This window comes from Kryptolebias marmoratus, linkage group LG16, assembly GCF_001649575.2.
Source record: "Kryptolebias marmoratus isolate JLee-2015 linkage group LG16, ASM164957v2, whole genome shotgun sequence".
In the NCBI taxonomy this organism is placed as follows: domain Eukaryota; kingdom Metazoa; phylum Chordata; class Actinopteri; order Cyprinodontiformes; family Rivulidae; genus Kryptolebias; species Kryptolebias marmoratus.
In genome coordinates this window covers 17,191,624-17,201,991 of record NC_051445.1, presented here as the reverse complement: position 1 = coordinate 17,201,991, position 10,368 = coordinate 17,191,624, and the positions used below count along the sequence as shown (strand labels likewise).

The following is a 10,368-nucleotide window of genomic DNA, read 5'->3' as shown; positions in this document are numbered from 1 at the left end:
AAACATTTGAAATATATGAGTTTGTATGTAATGTATGAATATAATATACAAGTTTCACTTTTTAAATGGAATTACTGAAATCAATCTACTTTTTCATGATATTCTAATTTTATGACCAGCACCTGTATATGTATCAGCTTGCATCATTTTCCACGACTCTCCTAGGACGCCTGTTAAAGTATTACTTGCTCGGGACTTTGGACACACACTCATTCAAAATCAATGAGTAGTTTAAACATTTAAAGCATCATTCATTTCCAGTATCACCCAACCCTAATTCTTCCACTTTTATAACTCTTTCCTTGAACAGAAACGGTCTGACTAATAGCCCTGTAAATGAAACCCTAAAACTCCTGCATGCACTGGACGGAGTCGCAGGACTCACCGTGGCTGCCACATTGATGCTGTACTGCCTGTAGGTCAGTATTGTGAATATGTTGCCCCGGGGGTAGGTGACACACAGGACGGACTCAGTGGTGTTCTGCAGTCGACTGATGTGAGCGCCGCCGTTCGCTGCCGTGGCTGCAGCCTCCAGCACGAAGGCCGCGAAGTAGAAGAGCACGGCTATGAAGTGGTAAAACACATCCTGAGGAAAAGACGGCAGAAATATGTCACGATTAATGAGAAATAAAAGCCCTTTATCCAGGGCTAAACAACTACAGGAATGAGAACTTTTGTAAAGTGGGTTGGGAAAGTATTCACCCCCTTGTTATGTTGAAATTGGACTTTAGAACTGATTAGAAGTGATTATGGCTCAGTAGGTAGGGGTTCGTCCTGTAACCAGAGGGTTGACGGTTCAAACCCCCGCTCCGGCCACGTCTCAGCTGTTGTGTCCTTGGGCAAGACACTTCATCTGCCTTGCCTACTGGTGGAGGTCAGAGGGCTCTGTGGCTTCTGTCAGTCTGCCCCAGGGCAGCTGTGGCTACAATGTAGCTTACCACCATCAGTGGATAAATGGGTGGATGACTGACTGAAGTGTAAAGCTTTGAGTCCTTGGACTAGATAAAGTGCTATTCAAGTGCAAGCCGTTTACCATTTAATAAATCAACACAAAATACTCCAGAATATTCAAATTAAATGGATAAAAATATTTCAAATATATATAAAACAGGAGTACCGCCAACAGTACATAATTCACCTGTCAGAATATTTAAAACCCAAAGCATGAATTCCCTCACACAACCGTCCTGAACACGTGTGTCTAGAACTGAAGCACAGACTAGGTTTTCACAAAGGGCTCGCCCGTGACCTTGACCGTATGATTTTGAAATCAGTAAGGATCATCCTTGACCCAGGAGGTGTGACATTCCTACATTACACGGCTGCAGAGTCAGAGCTCGGACAAGAAACTCTCCACAAGGCAATAATCAGCGAAGACAGCCCTGATGCAGCCGATCCAACCTTCTACTACAGGATGCACGGAGCTGGGCTGTTAGGAGTTTCTTCCTTAAACACATGAAAGAAGGTGCTGTGGTCAGATGAGACCAAAAATTGAAGATTTAGGTCCGGCCCTTGGTAACATTTTATCTGGCCCCCCCAAGATAACATTTACATATTATTCTATCGGGCCATCCAGTCTGTGACAGATTGAGTCTCTATTGTTTAGTGAAGTCTTCCTGTGACAGGTATTTTGAAGCCAAGAAAATGAAGTTTTAATTTCTCAATAATCCTTGATTTTTGACGTGGAAAGGGGCAACAGACAACATCAAACTCTTGTTAATAAACTTGCAGTCAAGAAACAATATGGAATTATCTGACTTGAGTCAATGTGCATCAGAGGAACAGCAAGTCTCCTTTAAGGCTTATTGTCCTTTTCTGTATTTCCTTCTTGTTTCAAAGTTAAATGTTAGTAGCTGTATGTTTGGAGTTCTGTTGAGGGCTTTTTAGCTGTTTTAATGGAGAACAATTCACAAAGCAGAGGAAATGAATGCTAATGATGTGTCTTTTTAAGTTCAACCTACATTTCTTTGTTCTTTAAGGTACATTTGTTCTTTATTCTATATAATATGCAACTGGGAAAAGGTGTGTAATATTTCTAAATGAATGATTTCACATATTGCATTCAAAACCACAGTTAATTAAGTATTTTTTTCAATAAATATTGCTCGAGATCGGTCGGTTTTTTTTTCAACTTTGTCCCCCTTGTGTAGCTGAGTTTTTCCAGGGAAACCCATTTGAGTCTTCCATTGGTTTGAGTCTGGGACAGATGTTCCCAAACATTCTGCTGAAGCAACACTGCAGTGATGTAACGTCCTGGGACGGCCTGGTCAGAACCCAACTGAGAATCTCTGCTTTAGTTCAAAGATTGTTGGACACCCAGTGACTAGAGTATCGAGCTCATGAAGACGGACCTGAAGAGGCCGGAGGCTGCTGAGGTGGTGACACAAAGTACTGAGTTTAAGAATCATTTCAAACAACTGTTTCAAATTTAACTTCATTAATCTAGAGTATTTTGGGTACTATTATTGCTGTAAATTCCAGGTTGAAAGATTAGCTAAAAACTGCTCAGGCATGAACAACTGTTTAGCATTCAAGAATAAATAAAACTAAATAATTATTATCGTATTTTCCAGACTATAAGGCGCACTTAAAAGCCTTCAATTTTCTCAAAAAACGACAGTGCACCTTATAAACCAGAGTGCCTTATATATGCAAGTAGTCGTAATGTTTTAGTACGATAAATGATGCACTGGTTATTGAAGCAAGACGCACTTCATCCTCAAAATTACCCCTTTAAATATTAAAAAAAAAAAAAAAGAAACAAAAAGCAACAGTCTTCAACAACCAGTCAAGCAAAGCACAGTGTCAAACATGAGCCCAAGACAATTAAACGTCCACAAGAACGACAGGATTCGAAATTGGCAATATGAAGAAAAATCCAAACAACACAGAGACTGTCAGAGCTACAAAGTGGGGAAAAGGGAGACGGGGTGTGTCCCAGTGGCTGTCTGTGCTGCTGACTGTGAGCCTGGTGGGAATACAAGCGGGGCTTTGTTTCGTTTCGGTGTGAGCTCATCATCCATGTCACTCATTGTTCGGCTGAAAACAAACAACCCCACACGCCCGGCTACTCCTGGCTTCTGGGCGTGGCCGCTGAGGAGAGCCCAGGCCTCACACACACGTGTGAGCCGCCGCCGCAGCGTTCAGCGCGGAACCTGCTCCACTTCTTGCTTCTTCACCCGCTGCTTAACGGCGAACTTCGGCGTTAACCTTCGGAGCTCAGTATGTCTGTTAGCAAAATATCTTATGAAGCACAGGATGGATTTTAATGAAACCCTCAAAGTTATAATTAGATGAACATTTAAAACCAGTTAACTTTTAGAGTCAGCCTAATTCAAGCTAACTGACCTCAGAAAACACAAAAATGGCTACCACTCTTTCACATATACACATACTGAGCTAAAATTTGGTGTGGTAGTAGCCAAGAGTCATTCCCATTACATATTTTGAGCGCGAACAGATCATGCAAGATCTCCCAGTATCCTCTGAGATCACAGATAACGTTATTTTTAAAATTTGAGCATGAAAGGTGGCAGCTAATGTGCATTCCTTCAAGGAATTCTAGACATTTATTGTTATATACATTATTCTTAAAAGAACTCAAATGCTCTTCTTATGCAACAACACATGTGATACAGTTCTCTTTAGGCTCCACTGGTGAACATTTTCCAAGCTGATGGTCTGACAGGCAGCCATTAATGAAGCTGTTTATCTACGGCTTACCAAGAAGTTCCAGTCCGTGTTGATGCGGTCAGCCAAACCCGTGACGAGGAGTGTGAGGTAGGAAGAAGAGAGGACGAAGGCTGTGACGGACACAAACATCACCCAGCCCTGCAGCAGAGGCACAGGCACGTTGGAGGAGGCTACCAGGATCCATACGAGACTGCCGAACAACTGGAAAACGAACAAAACAACAGGCATGTGTCAGATACCCAGAGCACTCCTCTTACTACACTGTAATGCCATAAATGCACTGTAGGCACCCTGCTTCAGGAAAGCCTAAAAGTGGGAACGTTACCTGTGCATGTCAAACAAATAACAGCAACAGTTTCTTTGTGGAACCATAATGTTGACAACATTTTCCTCTTACACACTGGAGGAAGCCACCAGCATTTAAAACCCACTGGGGATAAATACAAACAATGAAACAAGACTCTGTGAAAGCCTTCAGTCATCCCCAAGTTCTTTATATTTGGTCGGCAAGAAACAAAACTTTCTTACAATCTTTGAAGGAGTTCTTCTTAGAGCTGGTCTACCGAAGTTTTGAATACTGACTGCTTTTTTAATTCAGTTTCAAAAAAATAAATAAAATTGACTTTGTTTTTTCTATTCAGTCAACTCTGAATCATCCAAAGTCACTCAGATATAAAAAGACGACTAAAAGAAGAGCTCTTTGGACGTTCTGTGACCGACAGACTGTCGCAAAACGCACAGTTCTGGCGCTTTTTTTTCAGTGCCCTTTAAAAAGAACGACATCGCAATTTAACGTGTGCCAAAAAGAAACCTGAATGTGTATTTTGGCAGAGATATGAGTATATGAGGGCTAGTGTCATTGGCAGCTTTATTTTCTTCATATCTGAAAGCGCAGGTTTGTTAGTGAACAGAGTTGTTACACCATCTGAAACGACGGCTCATCAGCCGGGTTATTTCCCGTCTGTCCCGCTCAGATTTGCTCGCCTCAATCATTATGGGTCTGATCGTTTGTCACCACCTCCTCTAACGGAACCAGATAAACTCCAGGGTCACGCGCCAGCTGAAAAGCGGGCAGTGGACCTACTCTCCTCACCAAATTTGCTGTGTGAAATAAAAATAAATAAACTAACTAACTGGATCAGTCCTTTTTAAATGGCTGCCTCTTTTCCCGAGACATTTAAGGAAACAAGCTTTTCAGTTCAGGTTGATTATCTGCACAGCTTCTGATCGCGTCACATACTTTGTTTAAAGGAGGCTAACCGAATATTACTGTAGGAGAGAGAGAGAGATACGTGACCGGCCTTCTGTTCGTTGTGGACGAGATGAGAGGAACGGGTTTGGGCTTGTGGATGTCTGCATATGCTGAGATAACAAGGATGCAAATATACGGCAAACAAAACGGGGAAGGTGCTTGCTTCAGCCGAAGAAAGAGAAGCAGAAAAGAGGAATTTGTGCAAAAAAAAGAACACAAGGAGATTAAAATACAAAGCTCAAAAAAGCAGATTATACAAATTATAAACTAAAATAAATATAAATTAGACAAAAACAGTGCGTACTTGGAACTTTTTTCACATCTTGTCATGTTACAACCACAACCTTCAAACTTCTTTCCTGGGATTTTCTGTGACAGAGCAACACAAAGTGGCAGAAATGGGAATAAAAACCTGAAATGAGTGCGTTTGTATTTAGCCCAGTCGATGCTCTGCAGGACCACCTAAAGACATTTCTGCCCATTCTTTTTTGCAAATGAGTTCCAGCTCATTCAAACCGGATCCAAAGTTCCAAATCTTAGTGTGTTTTTTCCTCACTGAGCGGGCCATTCGAACGCCTGAACACGCGTTGATCCGACCCATTCCGTTGTAGATCTAGCTGGATCCTCCCCCATCGACGCTGACCAGCTCTCCCAGTCCCCCGCTGTAGAAAAGCATCCCCACAGCATGGCGCCGCCACCGCCGTGTTCCACAGTGGGGATTGTGTTTTCCGGGCGACGTGCGGGGTTAGCTTTCTGACACACGTAGCGTTTCGTATTTAGGGGGTTAGGGCGTTACTTTTCCGCCTTATATGACCTTTCACTTGTTTGCTGTGTCCCCCGCCCCCTACACGGCTTGTAGCAAACTGAAAAAAAACGGCTTGGCTTACGGCAGCCTTTCAAAAATGGCCACTCTTTCTGTGAAGGGCGGGATGGGATTGTGACAGATTCTCTCGCCTGAGCTGTGGATCCACGGGAGTTTCTGGCTGCTTCTCAAGACTGACGCCGGCTCGTCAGTTCAGGTGGACGGCAGCGTCTTGGCACGTCTGACGTTGTTCCCGTATTCTTTTGGACGGCACTCCGCGAGACAAAGTTCGGCACGTTGTTTTGTAACCAAACCCTGCTCTAAACTTCCCAACAACTTCCTCATCTGACCCGTCTGGTGTGTTCCTTGGGCTTCACGATGCCCTTTTGATCACAGTTTTAACCCCTCCGAGGCCTTTGAAGAACAGCTGTGCACATGAGACATGATGAGATTAAGTCAGGCGCAGGTGGACTCTGTTTACCAATTAGGAGTCATTTGAGGGTAATTGGTTGCACCAGATAGTAGTTTGGGGGGTATCAGAGTAAAGAGGGCTGAAGACAAATGCACACTTTTGCCTGCCGCTTCAACAAACTTACGACACCCCAGTAAACTGCTTTAAAGTTAGTGGTTGTGAAGTGACAAAAATGTGGACAAGTTCAAGGACTATAACTGCCTTATCAAAGCACTTAAAGGCTCATTAACTTTAAGTGCTGTAGTCCAAGACAGTTACTGGAAGCGCCTTTAATTAAGGCATCGTCCTGATTTGGTAACAAGTTTAAATAAATAAATAAATAAATAAATAAATAAATAAATAGCATTTCGTGTCTAACACCTGAGAGCCTATAAATGCCTTCAGCTGTTTCCATATCAGCTCAGAGGTTGCCTGAGGAGGCAGGGTTAGAGGTCACCTTGTAGGGCGCTGATATGAAGGCACAACTCAAGCAGGGCTTACCTGTGAACTCTTATCTCCACTCTCATAAATATTAATATCGATAATGGCTCTAATCTATCCAGCTGAGCGTGACAGGTTCTGTTAAACAAACACGTTCGGACTGTTACAGTCAGGGCTGCCAACAGGCTGAGAGAAGTTCAGCCTGAGGGCACCGACAGCCACGACGATTACACAGACACCAGAGGAGGAAAGGTTACCGCCAGGGTGCCCTGCCCTGAAATAACCTTTCCATTAAGCGACACTTACTATTTCCAAACAGACCAGGGCTCCCGAGTAAGTCCTCAACACCTCCAGTCCCAAAGGTAAAGAGATAGCTGGCGCTGGGAACGAGGTGACGGCGGGGTTAGCGGCTGGTGGTTCCGACATATTTCTTCTTCTTCTTCTGTCCGTCTGTTCGTCTGTCTCCCCCTCCTCCTGTCCTCTCCTCTCTGCCTCTCACTCTGCTGTCTCCCTCAGAGACAAACCGCTAAACAAAAGACAGGAGCCAGAGGAGGGGACAGAGAAATTCCTCCGGAGTCATGTGTCCCCCCCCCACCTCACCTCAGAACCTCTGAACAGGTTGGACAGGTGCAGCGGCCACTCCTTAGCAACCAGTGAGGCGTTCAAGGACGTCTCGGAAGCTTCTGAATCAACGTTTCTACGTCTTGAATCCGCGTCAAGAACGTGACAAACCTTAAGTTTGATTATTAGTTTTAATGAAAGTGAAAGTTTAACGTTAAAGCTGGAGTCTGCTGCTATGGCAACAGAGTTATAAACGCAACATACAGAAATAAGTCATGTAACAGTTTTTTGTTTAGCTGTTTTTGTTTGATTTTATTTATTTTTCCATAATTTGTGCTCATCCAAGAGCAGGAGCTGGGTACTATGACTTTGTGACTTTCATACTTTCAAAATACTTAACTTTATTTGCCAACGTTTTCTCAGCAGAAATACATTAGGGTCTCCCCACATCTGTCAAACACATTATCTTTGAAACTTGCTTCAGCATACTTGCTGAATTTCTGTCTTTTTATGCTACTTTTAGCTTTAAGCTACTCTTCTGCTAGTTTTAGCTTTTAGATACAGTTCTATTTTGAGCTTTAAGTTACCCATTTGCTACTTTTTGTTTTCAGCAGTTTCTGCTACTTTTGCTACCTTTTTGATTCATTTTGCTAGCCTTTAGCTACTTTTAGCTACCATTTTGCAGCTTTTAGCTACTTTTATCATTTTGCTGTCAGCTTTTCTGTCTCCCTGCTCTTTTTATATTAACTGGCCAAGGTGGAACATGAAAGGCAACACAGAGGTCACTGGTTCAGGGTGTTTCACTCGCTCTCATGGTCAAACCTTAATAATCCACGGAGGTCATTTGTCCAACACCAAGTGAAGGCAGCAGTCCTGCCCCCACCCCTGTGAACCATTGCAGCTACCACCCAGCAGATACCACAACTGTGGAACATTATAGTGAAGGTGAAAAAGAAATTACATTTATTTAAATTAAACTGGCTGAGGAACGATAGTGAGTGCAAAGACATGATCCACGTAAAGCTAGTTTAAGGGTTTGAGAAGCAGCTGAAAGAGAAATAAATCGTTCTAACAGATTCTGCCCTTAACTATACGCTGAAACTGTTTGGTAATAGTAAGCCAAAGTTAATGATTAGCTTGGATTTTGGTTACGTGAGCCAATGTTGACATAACCTCTGAGAGGGCAGTGTTCATTTCAGTGTGGCAACGAGTCAAGATGAATATGATCTGGATTCAATCGCACAATATCAGGGGGCCTGTAGGAGCAGATAAAAATAGTGGAAAGGTGTCGTAATTGGTGAAATTGAAGCTTGAAAAGCTGCATTGTTTTGTCACGTGACTGAAGTTTTTTTTTTTTTTAAGATGGCAAACTCCTCTTTGGAAATGGGCCTGATCAGACTGTACTGATGAGCTAATGAATGCTAGTTTTAAAACAAGTTCAAGGTCACTTTTTTAATACCCTTAGGTAGACTTGTTTTGCAGTGGTTCAGAACATGTATACACACTCGCAAACATCATAACACCGACAGAAATCAAAGCGGGGCACAAAAAGAGTGGAGCAAGACTTAAAAAACATAAAAACCAACTAATCTAAACCTAATCTATTAAATCCATTAAAATCCAATAAAAACCATCGAAAGTGGCAGCATCATTTTAGCTTGTTCGATTCAGGAGCAGTGGCCGGAACAATGCTGTTTTTAAAACGTCTGGTCCTATATTTAGGGACTGAGAATCTTCTTCCAGAGGGAAGAAGCTGAAACTCCCTCTAGAGGGGATGAAAGTCATCGTTTACAACAGAAGTGGCTGTCCGCTGCACCTGTCTGCTGTACAGGGATGGGACTGACTGTCGGGGCTCTCCAATCCTTCTGAATGACAATTTCACCATCTGCTGAAGAGAACTCCTCTCTTTCAGAGTTGCATGACCGAACAATGACACCTTACACATTCACACAGGTCAGGTTTTTACAGTCAACACTGCAAAATCTATAACGTCTCCAGGAGCTCAATCATGTGTAAATGGTGCTCTGACTGTTGTTTGTGTCGATGTGCCGAACTGCAGTTCTTGGAGTCCTTAGCGGGGGTACTAGAAGGTGCTCCAGCTGGGGGATTCTTCCATTCTTACGGGGACTTCAATACCCACGTCGGTAATGACAGTGTGACCTGGAGGGGCCACAAAAACCTAGATGCCCAGGAGGGTGTGAATTTCTGCTGACTACTTATTCACTGTGTCCTTTTGGGGAAATTTGTGCAGGCAGACATGACAAGTCAGTCACCAAAGAGGAAAATGTGAAACAGAGAGGTGCAGATGATGAAGAGGAGGAAGAGGAAGAGAGAGGTGCAGAGGAAAGGGCTGAGACAAGGCCAAATGGCCATCACCACACAAAATGGGGGACTCATTGAGGCAGTACATGGTGGAGAATTGCCCACAGACATGTTCTGATGGGCCAAATACAAGATCAGGTATTGTACTTTATATGTGCGTGAATAAATAAGATTTAAATGCATACAAAAAGAAAAGAAAAGGGGGGCACCTGCAATGTGTCTGCATACCCCTCAGAAAGTAGGGAGTTGTTTTCTGTATACTGTACTGGTAGTGTAGCGCTTATCCAAAATAAACATGGATACCAGCAGTAAAAAAGCAACAAGAAAAGGGTGGCACTGAGGAGGTGAGGGGGGGGGGGGAAATTGTGACATTTAGAGGCTGAAGCAATTAAATGTCACAAACTAACAGAAATATTCAGCGGTGAAGCGAGCAGCAGCACCACAGCTGAAGGTTACAGCCAGACAGATGCTCAGCCTCAGCTCAGCAGCTCCATTTGTGCTGATGAGGGACAGAAAGATGAACAGCAGCATCACAAGCAGATACAGGGTTAGGAAGGATGAAAAGGGAGACACAGAATTACATGCTAGCTGCTGCTTTAAACTGTGGAGGACCAAAACTGACATAATCAAAAATAAAAGCAGAAATATATATATTTTGTTTTTGCCTTTTCCTTATACAAGTGTTTGTTCTTTTGACATTTCCTTGTCTCCTCTTTTTACATTGCTGTGTGCAAACGCTTGTATAAGGAAAAGGCACAAACAAAATATAAACATTGCTTGACAATAATGCTCTGGGGGTTTGGAAAGGGAAACAATAAATAGTCATCACTATTTAAGGAAAAGGCA

General features: G+C 43.0%; 1 protein-coding gene across 1 annotated transcript in view; it reads right to left on the bottom strand.

The window, feature by feature from the left end:
• The window catches only part of mal2 (mal, T cell differentiation protein 2), a 10,649-nt gene extending 3,392 nt beyond the window's left edge, over window positions 1-7,257 (bottom strand). The window contains exons 1-3 of the mRNA XM_017409857.3: window positions 6,946-7,257; window positions 3,724-3,894; window positions 386-586 (exon numbers count right to left, since the gene is read on the bottom strand). Coding sequence (XP_017265346.1) covers window positions 386-586; window positions 3,724-3,894; window positions 6,946-7,065 — 492 coding nt within the window. The 5' untranslated portion in view covers window positions 7,066-7,257. The remainder of the gene's footprint in view (window positions 1-385; window positions 587-3,723; window positions 3,895-6,945) is intronic.
• Between the last annotated feature and the right edge of the window lie 3,111 nt (window positions 7,258-10,368).